Genomic DNA, 13,784 nt, shown 5'->3' on the forward strand with positions numbered 1-13,784 from the left:
GAGTGAAATCTCATCCATAAATCAGTGCATTCATGCATGGATGAGATCAGGAAATGGTGAGTTTGTGTGATGCCACATAGATTTTATTTACTCTAAATAATAATCCAAAAGGGGAACATAAATGATACTGCAAACGCTCGGTCTTAGTTTTCCTTCACATCTTCTGTGTTTCAAAATGGCACAAAGAACAGCAGCTTGCGGAGCTTCCTCCCCCTCCCTCTGAAACCGTCCCACCTCAACTTTCTCGTGCAGATTTAGCAGTGACAAAAGATGGAGCGAGGCCTGCTGCGTGCACCGTGCCTTCTGTGTCCTCCCTCCCCTCCCTCCTCTCCCCTCCTCACCCCAAGCTCCTCACCACATCAGGATACACTTGTTCTGGTGAATTCCGGTTTCAAACGGAACGCTGCCTTTCTCTGGTTTTCTGCAGGACCCGTGTTAAATGCAGGCGCATGTGTCTCAGTGGCCCTGTGGTCAGGGAGGGGGAGTCTCTAACGGCCTGTTGCGCTCTACACACCTTTCAGACCTCACCCACTCCTGCTTCCTCCCTTGACATCACCCTTGACATCCTCCGTTCACGTCCTCGTCACCCTGAGGTGCTAAAAATGCAGACTTTCTTTCTGGCGCAAGCCGCCGTCCTCTTTACCTCCTTCGGCCTCTTCGACGTTATCACATCATCAAACCATCCCTTTTGTTTCTACTGCTGAACCACTGATGTTGCATTCAAAGCGGATTTTCTCAATGTCCTACAATGAAGTGTGTTGTCATTTTTACAGGTAACCTGTCAGACTGATCACACTGTACGCATGTTGTCCTTTGACCTCTGCCCTCAATGTGGATGTCCCTAGTGTTGAGAACCACACACTACACTCTGACTTTATTGGTTTGTGGCCTGATGTTTGCACATTTTGCAGCACAAACCCCACATTTGTAGTAAATCAGTGCTGTTACTCGTAGGAAAGTAAACTGAACCATCTTAACTGTTGAAAGAAATCACATTTTACTAAACCATACAGTTCTATACGCACATGTGACCTATTTGTGCTTTCCTCCGGTGGTTTTCACATGTTTGACTCGGTTTTTGCCTCTGACTGTTTGTTTTTATATGGAGCACAGTATGAATTGTTCTGACATTCCTAGTGTTTGTGCCTCTTTTGTTTAAGGCTGAGGCGGCTCCAGAGAAAATCCTCTTTGCTGAGCAACATTGCCATCTGTTGGTAACCAGATAAACTGGTCCATGGCGCCATTTAGTGCTGTAAATGCTCAAATGGCAGCAGCTGTGTTCACACTGGAAATACTCTTACCCCATCTTAGAAGGCCCTGTGTAATTATAGTCCATGTTTTTGTGCATTTATTTATCATGAATGCACCTTGAACCACATCTAAACAGGAGTAAAAAAAAACTCAGGGCAATTTATGATGGATATACATTATAAAATGTTTAGTCAAGGTATAATAAGTTTACATTATATTGTTGAGTGATACTGGTTAATGTAGGAACAGCGAACTGATGATTAAAGATGAATAAATTGATAGACTGATATCATTTGAGAAAAATAATGGTTTAGCCAAATAAATGAACAGAATATAAAGTGAGTGGCCGTTTGACAAGCAGATTTTTGTTCGTCTTATCCAATTTTCTGTGGCTTGAAAGGTAGTAGTGATCATGTAAATCTAGCTCTTTTTTACCTGAACCTCCCAGATGAGACAGTAGAGGTAGTGGTCAGCGGCAGGTTATATAAAGACCAGCCTGATGGCACATTCTCAGCCCGATTATGTTACTGTGGCACGTTTAAACGCCGCAGCTCACGAGGGAAGTTCCCTCAGAGCAGCACGGTGGCTCTCAGAGCGATGCGCCTCCTAACCGCTGCCCGGGCTGGGCTTCCGGCCCTGGGGCAGCGGAGGTTGCCGCTACCCCTTTGCGCCCTGCAGCACAGTCACTATCACCCCACTCCAGACACGGTGCCAGGATACTGTGGTGACACAACCCTGGGCCTCTGTTCCTCCCTTGTCAGACAAGACTGATGGATGAAGAGAGGAGTGAAGAAGAAGAGGACACGACGACTGACTGACACTCAAAGTGTGTGTGAAAATGATTACTGCACGTTACAGTGAGAATGAAAGACGGTGAAACAGGACCATGGCGATGAACAGAAAGGATCAATAAATAGCCACCATATAGTTGGATTGATTTGTTTTATCATATATATGATACAGTGGAGTAAGTGGTCTTGGGTCTTATTCAGGTTTCTGGCTGCATTTGAGAGTTTATTTAAAACATATGAGAAGTATCGTCTACAGGTAAAAAACTTGTTTAGTTTCACACACATTTGCTTTTCTAGTCTAAAGTAGATCACTGCACATTTTACCAGCTGCCTACAAGCCTGAAACGTGACATTTCTGAGTGTTTCCAATATGAACAGGATCCACCAGGGGGCAGAACGTGGAGCCTGCCACCTTCCAACCAACTGTTCTGTGTGTGTGTGTGTGTGTGTGTGTATGTGTGTGTGTGTGTGTGTGTGTGTGGTAGAGAACCGATAATTAAGGCGGCAGGATCAAACTGTCTCCAGTGCACGCCGCCATCCTATTTCTCCTGTGCTCTTGTTTTAATGAAGTCAAGCACATCATGCACCTTCCTACTGTATCTGCCAAGAGCCGCTGAGCTGTGTGTGTGTGTGTGTGTGTGTGTGTGTGTGTGTGTGTGTGTGTGTGTGTGTGTGTGTGTGTGTGTGTGTGTGTAATGTAAATCTCATTGTGTGCATGGCTGGTGTATATGTTGAGTGGGTCCTCAGCGTCGGGGGTCCTCGGCCCCGTCGCTGGTTAATTTTTAGACGCTCACAGCTCGTTGGAAAGGCTGACAGACCATTGTGAATGCTGCTAAAATAGGTGCAGTCGTTTACACGTGTGCATGCAACGCGCGTGTATGTTTCTTGCATGGCCATCGCACACACCGGCGTGCCACAGGCGATCGAGCATCGTGCACGACCGAACTCGGCTCCCACACACCAGCGCCACACACTCAGAAAGGCCTTTGTGAAGCGTAGCCAGAGAGAGAGAGGCGCCCGTCTGACGGCGGCTCTGCATGTGTGTGTGTGTGTGTGTGTGTGTGTGTGTGTGTGTGTGTGTGTGTGTGTGTGTGTGTGTGTGTGTGTGTGTGTGTGTGTGTGTGTGCGTTTGACTTCATGGGCACAGGGTGGTTATAGACTGTGGTGAACCTCTGATTGGCCGGCATCAGTGTGTCAGGCTTATTCCTGGGAAAACAGGATCAGTGCAAGGTGAGAAAAATGACTTCTTCAGAACGGGGGTGTTTCTCTGTTTGCTGTCAAGCCGACGTCTTAATACCGAGGGGACGAGGGCGGCTTGTGGGTAGACGACTTTAAACCCCTATCAGCCATGCTGCATGAATGACGTGGTGAGGGTCGGAGCGGTGCATGACCTCCGTGACCTTTTGACCTTAGCATGTTAGATATTTTCTCTCACGATATCACCTGATCTAAAACACACGTGAGCTGTTGCAGACACTTTGGGCTTTAGTGGGTCACGGTGCTGAAGGCAGGTACAGGCACAGGGTTAATCTCCCGGGGTTAATCCATGCATGCGTGTAGGACCGGTTTAGGAACAGTTTGGGTTAAATCATCATGTTTCTCCATGTTGTGTTTGCATGTGTGTCGTCCTGGTTGAGGACACGTGTCCTGGCAGAAATGCTGTCCAAATGGATAAAAAAATACCACATTATTTTCAATGAATAATATAGATGATGTGACTTTATTCATCATCTTATACATGTTTGGACTGCTAGTCAAAGCTCAAAATGTTATTTTTGTGCATATTTCATTCTGTGATTTCTCTTTCAATCTGTCAGCTGCCATCTGCATGTAACCGATGAGTGACAGGATCTGACGTCAGTGCAGTTCGAGCACCCGGCGACCGATTACAATTGCAGTGCAGCAAACGGTCCAATCGGGACGCCCGTCACGGCCTAAGACTTCCCAGCAAAGCCCCTGGGCCTTGTCTTCATCTCCACCCGCTTGAAGGAGTAGCGCTCTCCGGTCCGCGCGTCCGTCAGGATGTACCACGTCCCCCAGTAGATGCCGTCGGTCACGCCGCTGTAGCGCCCGCGGTAGTAGCGCCCGTTGAGATTGGCCGCCAGGCAGGCGTCGAACCACCAGCCCGTGCCGTAGTACTGGCCACAGCTCCCGGCCACGTAGCGGTCGTGGTCGCGGTCGGCCGTGCTGAAGAACCTGCCGTCGTGGTTGTAACGCTTGCTGTAGCTCAGCGCGTTCCCAGCATCCCCGGAGTACTCCCGCGCTGTCAGGCGGTATCTGCAAGGACGCATCGGTGAGAGCTGTGTCCACCCCGGGCGCCATATTTTACCCACAGACGTCCCGGAGGCCCGCGTTCACCTCTGAGCCTCCGAGGCGACTTTAAAGGTGTTGTAGGTGGCGGAGCGCCTCTGTTGGTACCAATCCTCCAGCTCGATGCGGAGCTGATGCTGGCCGCCGGAGGTGAGGGCGTGCAGCGCCGCGTTCCCCAGCCAGTGCTCTCCCAGGGGACTGCCAAAGCCTTCCCGGTATTCCTGCCACGTCCTGTTGAAGTCCACCGTGCCGTCGTGTCGATTCTGGATCAGGGTCCAGCCACCACCTGCCGTCTCCATGTCGCATTTAGCCTCAAGCAAAACAAAGAGGAGACGGAGCCGGGTTTTGCAGGGCCACATTTATCACGCGCAGCTTTCGCAGAGGAGGAGTGACGTGGGGGTCTGTGTGTTTATGTGTGTGGTCGGCATTAAAATACCTCCACCGGTGGCCTGTGCAGGTCAGGCTGGATGGTGTAGATTCCGTTCTCTTTGATCCCGAGCCGGTAAATCTCTGCACAGTCCTGCGGATGTAACCGGTCCAAAGGAGCGACTGAAAAACAGCACAGCGCGTTTGTCTCCACCGCTCTAATCGGCACCTGTGTGTTGGGATCGCGCCCAGGCCGCTCACCTGTGGGCGGGTGATGTGTGATGCTCTTCAGGAACAGCAGCAGGTCTCCTTCCCTTCCTACGGCTGCACTCTCTGCAACATTATTAGAAGTTATCACGCTGTCGTCACGGTCTGAGAATAGACGCTTGGTCGGTCTGCATTTGTTTGAAGCCACTTTATATCATGAGCTAAAAAAGTGTGTGTGTGTGTGTGTGTGTGTGTGTGTGTGTGTGTGTGTGTGTGTGTGTGTGTGTGTGTGTGTGTGTGTGTGTGTGTGTGCGTGTCTTCCCGTCCTTTGTCTGTGCACTTAAATTCCTTTGCACTCACCTATGACCGACACTTAGCAGGCCCCGCTGGGACTCTGTCTACTATGTGGGGGAGTGGCCCCACTGGCATTTGTGCGTACGTGCACGGCTCGTCTGCTACTCACCCAGTCGTTTGGCCATCGCTCCGAGCGCCTGGTTGTGACAGTGGAGGTCACACTCTGTCAGCACAGCTGCCATTAGTGCCAGGATGGCCCCGAGAGAGTTGCTTTCCTGGCCCCCGTGACTCCCTGTTTCCTGGAAAGAGCGCATGCAGTGCTGCAGCTGAGCCAGGTGCTCTTTAACACCTCCACTCTGCAAAGACAATTCCCACAGGTATCATTGGACAAGACATTGTGGCGCGTAACGCAAAGTACGAGGTAAACAAAAAAAAAATCAAAAACTGTTTGCTGCAAAATTGCAGCACAGTGCGTGTTTTGTGTAGCTGCCAGGCTGTCTTTCACACTTACATCAGCCATTGTAGTCATTGTAGTCACACACCTGTTGCTGTATGAGCTCACCCATAACAACCATTTGATGAGGACATTTTGAAGCAGATCTAATTTTACCTCTTTGATTGCTGACTGTCACTACTGCGGCCGTGGTTTAGTGTGACAGCAGTCCCATGAGGCGGGACCGACGGCCTGTACAGTTAAGCTGATGCACGTGAATGAACAGACAGAGGCTCAGCTCTGCTCCAAGGTGTCACTCTGTTTTAAGCTACTTCATAATCGCATCCTAGTTATTACATGCGGCCTACCTTATCGTGCCTCTGTTCCACCTTCCGAGGAGCATTGGCGTTGGCGGGAAGTGAAAACCCGATTCTGCAGGCTGTTTGACCCTCACACGCCCCAGAACCCACTCCACTGCCGGACCCAGGCGGGACCGGTGCAGCCACCAGAGTTTCCCTGCAGGGAGGGTGAGTGCAGGCCAGGGATGCATCTGAAGACATGAGCCCCCCCAGATACAGGGAAAGCAGAGGGATCATACTGAGGTAACCAAAAGGAATCATGGGAAAATGCAGGCTTGTCTTCAGCAGGTCTTGAGCCGTGGTCCAGACTCCTTCCTCTCCCTGGGGTTGTGTGTCCTTTTGCAGGTGACTATTCTCTGCTAACTTTCACTCGTCCATCCATAAATGTCTGAAAACGCCTTTGCGGTTAGGAAGTGTTTTTTTCCTGCGCTGTCTCTTCAGATCATTGATTGTTTCATCCTCTACTTGTCCTTTTTTCACTTGACCTCATTCCACGTCCTCCTCTTTCTCCAGCTCCTGCTCTGTAAGTGAGGCTGCTCTCACACAGACTAATGCACCCACCCCCTGAACACACACACACACACACAGACACAGACACACACACACACACACACACACACACACACACACACACACACACACACACACACACACACACACACACACAATCTGTCCATCTCCTTAACTCATCTCATACCCTCTCTTAAACTCCCACACAGCCACACACACAGACACATGAATGGAAATTCCACTGTGTCGTGTGTACAGATTAGCGCACATTTTGACTGCTGTGAAGGATTTATCTGGGGTGTGTTTCATTGTGTTTATTGTTTTATCTCTCCTCCAAATCCCTGTGTGTGAGTATATAAATGCATGTATGTAGCTGCGTGCCTTCTGTGCGCCTTTTTCTCACTCATATCCTTTTGCGCTGAAGTGTTTGTTTACAAACTGAGTTCCAAAGAAGCCATAAAGACCCCACATTCAATAGGTGCAAGAAGACAGGAATTCCACTGTAAACACCAGAATGGTCCCAGTCATCACGTTTCTGCAGAAACACACTCCCAGTAACGAGGAGAACAAACACACATAAACACTCTTACACATAAAGACTGAGCAGAAATAAATCAAGCCCAGATCTCTGTGGGGCTCAGTCAAAACAAACAGGCCATACAAAACAAGTTGCTACATTAAAACTCAAGTTTTGCACACCACCTTTCTCATAAAGTCCTTATCTCAAAAAATCTATATATACAACACAATAAATGTACACAATAATATGATACACAACATGATAGGCCTTCACCAGTAAATAAAAGGACTGAAATATAAGAACCACTTGTCTTATTCATTTAAAATAAGCTGACACTGTCCTCTAGTGGTGGATCATCACTACACCTAAATATGAGCGATGCTCCATCTGAGTCTGTGTTTTGTAAAAGTTATTTGACATCATCTGGACTAATTTTGCTGATGTCACTCATCCGTAGTCAAATCATCCAGCTGTTCTTGTGTTCAAACAGGGTTCATGTGTGCAGAGCTGATTCTGTGAATGACAGTCGGTCTGAGATCTCGGCATTGACCAACAGATATTTCGTCATTTGTGGGCGGGGCTACGGTTGCGCTGCGTCTGACGTAGCGCGCAGCCGTTGTCTTGGGAGAGGAAGTGAAAGGGGAACAGAGACGCTGAGGATAGCAGGGAGAAGGTAGCTAGCTCGCTGTCAGGCAGCCGCTCAATTAACGTGCCAAATTTATCCAGCTGTTCCCGTTGCTGCCTCGCCACGTTAAGCAGGTTTTTGTTAATATCTACATTAAGGGCACCGGGTTTAGGTAACAAACTGAAACGGCGCAGTGCTAAATTAACGCTTGCTACCGAGTTTCGTGCCAGCTAGCTAGCTAGCTAACACAACGCCTAGCTAGCCACTAACGCTAGTTATCCTGAACAATAACAGCTGGTTAGCTCGCAGACAGGTCTGACGCGGCAAGAGGTCTCCGCTGTGTTACGAGTTTAAAGTAAGTATACAACACAGTCTCTAAATGTTCAGTTACTCGCTTATGAGGCTCGTGACTTCAGCCGCTAACGCTGCCGCTAATGTTAATGGTGGTGCAATGTTTTTCGAGAGCCCGGTTGGCAAAAACAAGGCCCGGACTGTGGCTCCTCTGGGTCGTCTCCAAGAGGAAGGGAAGCCGGGGAGGTGAGGTCGGTCGAACGAAGTCGTCGTCGAAAAATAACTGTCCCTGTGAAACTGTTGGGGAACGGATCTGTTCCGTGCTGTTTTTATTCGGCTTTCATGCCGAGCAGCACGTTCCTTTGTGGATGATCAGTCAGATCCCACCATGGTTTTGTAGCGTGTCTCAAAACTGACAAACGGTAACTTCTGCACCCTCCTCTGTCAACAGGCCGGGTACGGATGTTGGTTGTTGTCTCTGTTACCAGGCAGACAGTCGCCTTTTTTTGCTCCGTGAACGGTTTTTCTTTCGGTTGTGACTCACAGGTCACGCAGTTACACGTCGTTGAGTTTGTTTGTTTGATCATACGTGTCTTGATGTTGTAACCTGACATGTTTGTGAAATCACACGCATTACATGTGAGGCAGATAATATAGTATATAGTTATATTTAATCGTAAACTATACTTAGTAACGTGCCTGAAACATGTTGGTACGTTACAGAGTGTACCTGTCAGTTTGTTTGTGGCAGGTTTATTGTGAGACCAAGTGGAAATCACTGCTTTAAATATAATACGAATTATGAGAAGCAATATGAATAAGGTAATACTGAATGTAGGTCCCAGAGAAGTAAGGATTCTAACAGTGTTTTTGTTTAAAATATTTTGATACTTAAATTTGTTCTTTTTAAATTTACTCCTGACATTTTTAATTGTTTCACGTGCCCTTAGGCCACCAGAGCATCTGTTTATCACATGAGAACCACTTCATCAGGAAACTTTGAGAACATTGAGAAAGCTCTGAACCGACCCTTTAAATCTATATTTAGTTTTGTTTGTCTACGTGTTCGTCCACATTGAGTGAACTGAGAACCCCAACAGCTTTTGTCAGTGATTTACAGACACTGGGTGAAAACTGTTGTGTCACATTTCTCAACAATGAGCAGTTAAATTATGGTCTTGGCAAATTCAGTGGTGACCAGTTACCTCTGTAGGAAATAGTAACATGATTTCTTCTGTTGATTTGTTAATCCTACCTAATCATTCTTTAGTTTGTATGCATAGATAGGTGGCAGATTTATTGATGGATGTAAAACAATAAAGAGTTTGTCTGTGTTGATAACAGTATCACTGAAATTTGCCAGGTAGTATCAACCATATATAACCATATATCACAGATTCCATCATTTGTATTTAAAGCTCAATGTCTGATGTGCTGCTGTTTGTCCAAGTCAAAGATATGAGTTGTCGTTTGTAATCATGTGACTGGTTTGAACACACCTGGACACCAGTGATGTGCTGTTGCTCGTGTTTGTCAGCTAATCTTTGCTTCATGGTGTGGTAGACACTGGAGTGTAGTGCTCATTCCACTGTGCTTTCCAGCTCTCGATGGTCTCTGAGGTATTTGTGTTTCATAAGTTTTGCTTTAGAATTAACAATTATTGTGAGGAAATGTGATTTTAAAATAATTAACAAAGTTTTATAATAATAAAAGAATAGTATGGTTATGTTAATGTTAATTAAGTTACGTAATTGGGCTGCATCCAAAACCTATTTAGTGCTGTTTACTGGCATGTCTGAAATGTTTGGTGCTTCGTGCATTAGGTGATAAGCGTCTGGGAAGTAGTTCCGTTTCAGCATAAACCTCTTGTCGAACAGGTTTTTAAGCATCTCTGCTATAAATAGAAAATGTAAAACTGCAAAGCAATCACCTACTTATCCAACGTGTTTACAATTATGTTTGTTTACACAGTGTAACATTCAAATGCATAAAATTTTACTAGAGCTACAGCAGTTACTCCAGTTATCAGTAAGTCACTTGACCAAAATCAGTAGCTGCTGCTACTACTACTGTAAGTTTAGCTGCTACAGCTGAATGTCAGTTTGAGCCATTTGTAAGGAAAAATTTTGGTTCCTGTCAAAAGCTCAGGTGTTTAGTCAAGATAAATGTGTGTAAAAAGATAAAGCAGGCACTTTAGAAATCAGCGTTTATTTTAGCATGCTTGGCTTATTTGTACATCGATACGGTTGGCTATAGCCCTGTAAGATGGCAACCTGAGCATTCCTGTGTATTTTGTTCTCTAACTTTTCATATGCTTCTTTCATTTTGAAATCTCAGCTAGGCAGAAAAAATATCTATAGAAATCAGTTGAATCAAAGTGTCTTGTTACATCATTGAACAACATGCTATCTTGTGAATTCATTTTGAATTATTGCAAAATTATGTTGTCAGTTTCCTACATTTTGTCACCTGTTGGAATGCTTTTCCATCACACACTTGTGATAAACCATCTCTCTACAGCCTAGAGAGGCTGTAGAAAGATGCCTGCTCAGTGTCTGTAGTAAGGAGGCAGAGTCAGTCCTTCCTGAGGTAACTTCCTGTGGTGTGTAAGAGAGAAGGCATGATATGTTTCTCGTGATTTGCCCTACGGCTTATTAGGCACATGACTGGAATGAATGTTGGGTTGATCTGATTGGTGTAGGGGCACGCTACATAAAACTCTACATATGTGTGTAGAGTTATGTTTTCCAGTTGCCTAGTCTTCATAGAAATAGGTTTATTTTGTGTTTGTTTAATTGTGCCTGACAAATAGAAGCCTGGTGATTAGGTAGTGGCTTAACAATGAGATAGTTGTTGCCTGTGTGTGCTGATCCGTCTAAAGCTGTTGCTGTGTCTCTCTCCAGCTGAAGACATGACTTCCAGGAAGAAAGTGCTGTTGAAAGTCATCATCTTGGGAGATTCTGGGTGAGTCACCACATTTATTCATGTCAAACAACGCAACACACGGTAACAAATTATTTGTCACTTCTGTTTTAAATGGTTTCATGGGATTTTGAGTGTGTTACTTCCTAGTGGGCAGGGGAAATGACTTCCATAAGTTGTTTCTAGGCAGAGTAAGACCTCCTCCATACAGAGGCTTTCTGGTTTTCTAGATTATTTTTACATATTTTGTTCTTTAAAAAAAAAAAGATTTTATGTGGCAGATTTAAACAGTTGAAGCAAGTCATCAGAAAAATTTTTCCACGCGTTTGTTGCAAAAATGTGTGCTCTGTAAAAGTCAGTAATTTTCAAATGTCTTATTTTAAGAGTGGTTTTAATTAGGCTTTTGTATTATGCCTTTTGTATTATTTTGAATAGCACTGATCATTTACATTCAGACTCAGATTGCTTTTTTTGTCTCACTACATTCTCGTACATCACCCTACCCTATAGGAATGTAGGTATGTTAATCACGCCATATTTTGTGGTCCATCAAGCTTTACGGTAAATTTTGCTCTGTCTCTTCCTCCTCAGTGTTGGGAAAACCTCTCTAATGAACCAGTATGTGAACAAGAAGTTTAGTAACCAGTACAAAGCTACAATAGGAGCGGACTTCTTGACCAAGGAGGTGATGGTGGATGACCGGCTTGTTACAATGCAGGTGTGGCACAATTACAACAGAAAGGGTGGCTCGTTATGTAAAAAGTATATAGAGCACAACGTTAGAGCTTTTCTATATTGGATCCTTTCCATGCCACTAATATTTAGCATTATTTGCTTTGCTGAACGTTTTTCCTTGTCTTTTTTTTTGCAGATATGGGACACAGCTGGCCAAGAGAGGTTTCAGTCATTGGGTGTTGCATTTTACCGTGGAGCAGACTGCTGTGTACTAGTGTTTGATGTGACTGCCCCCAATACCTTCAAGACACTTGACAGCTGGAGGGATGAGTTTCTGATCCAGGCGAGCCCCCGAGATCCTGAAAACTTCCCCTTTGTGGTTCTAGGCAACAAGATTGACTTAGAGAATAGACAGGTTGGTATGAGTGGGTTGTTGTTTCACATTCATTCTATGAGTTTTTCTGTCTTCCACTGCAGTGTTAAATGTTTGTCCTCAAAAAATTAAGGTTACTTTAGAAATTTGAAATGTAAACTTGCCATATTTATGAATGTCTTCTTCCTCTTCCCACCTTCAGGTAACCACCAAAAGGGCGCAGGCATGGTGTCAGAGTAAGAACAACATCCCCTACTTTGAGACCAGTGCAAAAGAAGCCATTAATGTAGAGCAGGCATTCCAGACAATTGCACGAAACGCCCTCAAACAGGTGAGCCTCATAAGCCTAAAATGAAAAGCAAATGGACAGCTTTGCAATTACCATTGTCTCAATGCGAAAATAATGCACTAATTATTATCTGTCTCTGGCTGCGTTAAAGGAAACAGAGGTAGAGCTGTACAACGAATTCCCAGAGCCCATTAAACTGGATAGGAACGACAGAGCTAAAGCTTCAGCTGAAAGCTGCAGCTGCTGAAGGACAACTTGTGGACCATCTTCTCTTGGCTTAATCCCAGGGAAATTGCTTCCCTGCTGGTCTTCCTCCTTCACATCATTTTTCATTTCATCGACACAGCCCCTCACAGTTCGCTGCACATGGATGTGTGTGCCCCCCACACCCCCGTTTACTAGTACACATATTAATATACTAGTGTACTCTTGTAAAATAAGCTGAGCAATGCAGTGCCCAAAGATCACATAAGAGAAGAATGACACCCCTTCTGTGACCTTACAGTCTCTGACATGATAGTGCGGCTAGTGAATGATGATTTGTCCTGCCTGCCTGTTAGTCTGACTGTGGCACCAAGGGGGCAAGATGGAGCCATGTTCAGAGGAGGGAGCTCTTGATGGACTGGCTGATGTTCTGTAACATGAGACACTGTTGGCTAATGTCAGCATCCCAAGTATCTTGTACTCTTTCTGTTTCACTTGCTTTTTGTTGCCTGTCTGTCATGAAGTAATCAAGTTAAACTATATAGAAATATATATATAATATAAATATATTTTAATTGGCTTGTGCTATGCTCTCAAGGCATTCTGAAACACTTCTTTTGCACTTTTTTTTTGCCATGAAATGTGGGATGACTGATTTTGGGCAACGCCTGCTACCACATGCCTTCTGGTAATCTTGAAAGTATATGTACTCACGATTTCCCTATTAAATATCGCCTGAGAATTAGTTCAACACTTTAGTGATTGTCTTGCCTTTTCCCTTCGAAGTTGTGCGTCAATACCTCGCACTGCAGAAGAAATGTTCATAACTAGACAATTAAAAACTGATAACGCAATCATTTGTAAGACATGCATTAATATTTGCCTTTTATGTAACATTACATTATGTGTACTATTACTGCTGTGTGTGTTATGTACGTCATCAAACATGTTTCAGCACTATGGAATTACCCACCACCACAGCACAACCTGTCTTCTATCATGTCTTTGTTATTGCTCTTCTCCCCATCTGCTTGTAGCTCAGGTTGGTTCAGTACTTAATATTTTTAACAGATTGTGTATTATGGTGTATAGATGGTAAAGGTGAAAGGCTGATGAACAGAAATGGATGTGCTTTCCATTTGAAAAAAGATCCAACTTTTGCCCTGGTATTACTCCTTCTCCTTATAAAAAACTATTACCACGATACCAATGATGTTATCGAAGAAAATTGGGGCGTCAAATAAAACTCTTGAATATATTCATGTTCTAGATTCATGTGTCTCAATATGTTGGCGTTTTTCCTAATATCTACTTACAGAAGGCCTCGTCTGAAAAGTAAGGCATTATTACTGAGATGGAGCTTT

At 45.0% G+C, this 13,784-nt stretch overlaps 2 protein-coding genes across 3 annotated transcripts; one reads left to right on the top strand and one right to left on the bottom strand.

Annotated features, from left to right (window-relative positions):
• Positions 1-3,591: 3,591 nt before the first annotated feature.
• si:ch211-157b11.8 (fibroleukin) lies at positions 3,592-6,673 on the bottom strand. The gene is made up of 6 exons (XM_029151427.3): positions 6,021-6,673; positions 5,389-5,575; positions 4,980-5,051; positions 4,789-4,901; positions 4,401-4,663; positions 3,592-4,319 (listed from the first exon to the last, which is right to left on the bottom strand). The coding sequence occupies exons 1-6, from the start codon at positions 6,270-6,272 to the stop codon at positions 3,977-3,979; spliced, it is 1,230 nt and encodes a 409-aa protein (XP_029007260.1). The 5' UTR covers positions 6,273-6,673; the 3' UTR covers positions 3,592-3,976.
• A 992-nt stretch (positions 6,674-7,665) lies between these two features.
• LOC114855901 (ras-related protein rab7-like) lies at positions 7,666-13,678 on the top strand. 2 transcript variants are annotated; one of them, XM_055509139.1, is made up of 7 exons: positions 7,666-8,021; positions 8,130-8,203; positions 10,861-10,921; positions 11,471-11,597; positions 11,751-11,969; positions 12,130-12,258; positions 12,368-13,678. In XM_055509139.1, the coding sequence occupies exons 3-7, from the start codon at positions 10,869-10,871 to the stop codon at positions 12,461-12,463; spliced, it is 624 nt and encodes a 207-aa protein (XP_055365114.1). In that variant the 5' UTR covers positions 7,666-8,021; positions 8,130-8,203; positions 10,861-10,868; the 3' UTR covers positions 12,464-13,678. The 2 variants fall into 2 exon arrangements, with proteins under 2 accessions (XP_055365114.1, XP_029007261.1); XM_029151428.3 differs by lacking the exon at positions 8,130-8,203 and having other exon boundaries at positions 7,667-8,021.
• The last annotated feature ends 106 nt before the right edge of the window (positions 13,679-13,784 follow it).

The sequence above is a fragment of the Betta splendens genome, chromosome 5 (assembly GCF_900634795.4).
Source record: "Betta splendens chromosome 5, fBetSpl5.4, whole genome shotgun sequence".
NCBI lineage: Eukaryota > Metazoa > Chordata > Actinopteri > Anabantiformes > Osphronemidae > Betta > Betta splendens.

Coding starts and splice junctions, on each gene's coding strand:
- si:ch211-157b11.8 (XM_029151427.3), bottom strand. CDS start 6,272: ATGATTCCTTTTGGTTACCTCAGTATGATCCCTCTGCTTTCCCTGTAT. Junction 5,052..5,388: donor AGCGATGGCCAAACGACTGG/GTGAGTAGCAGA, acceptor ATAATGTTGCAG/AGAGTGCAGCCGTAGGAAGG. Junction 4,902..4,979: donor CACACATCACCCGCCCACAG/GTGAGCGGCCTG, acceptor GCTGTTTTTCAG/TCGCTCCTTTGGACCGGTTA.
- LOC114855901 (XM_055509139.1), top strand. CDS start 10,869: ATGACTTCCAGGAAGAAAGTGCTGTTGAAAGTCATCATCTTGGGAGAT. Junction 11,598..11,750: donor ACCGGCTTGTTACAATGCAG/GTGTGGCACAAT, acceptor TTTTTTTTGCAG/ATATGGGACACAGCTGGCCA. Junction 11,970..12,129: donor TTGACTTAGAGAATAGACAG/GTTGGTATGAGT, acceptor TCCCACCTTCAG/GTAACCACCAAAAGGGCGCA.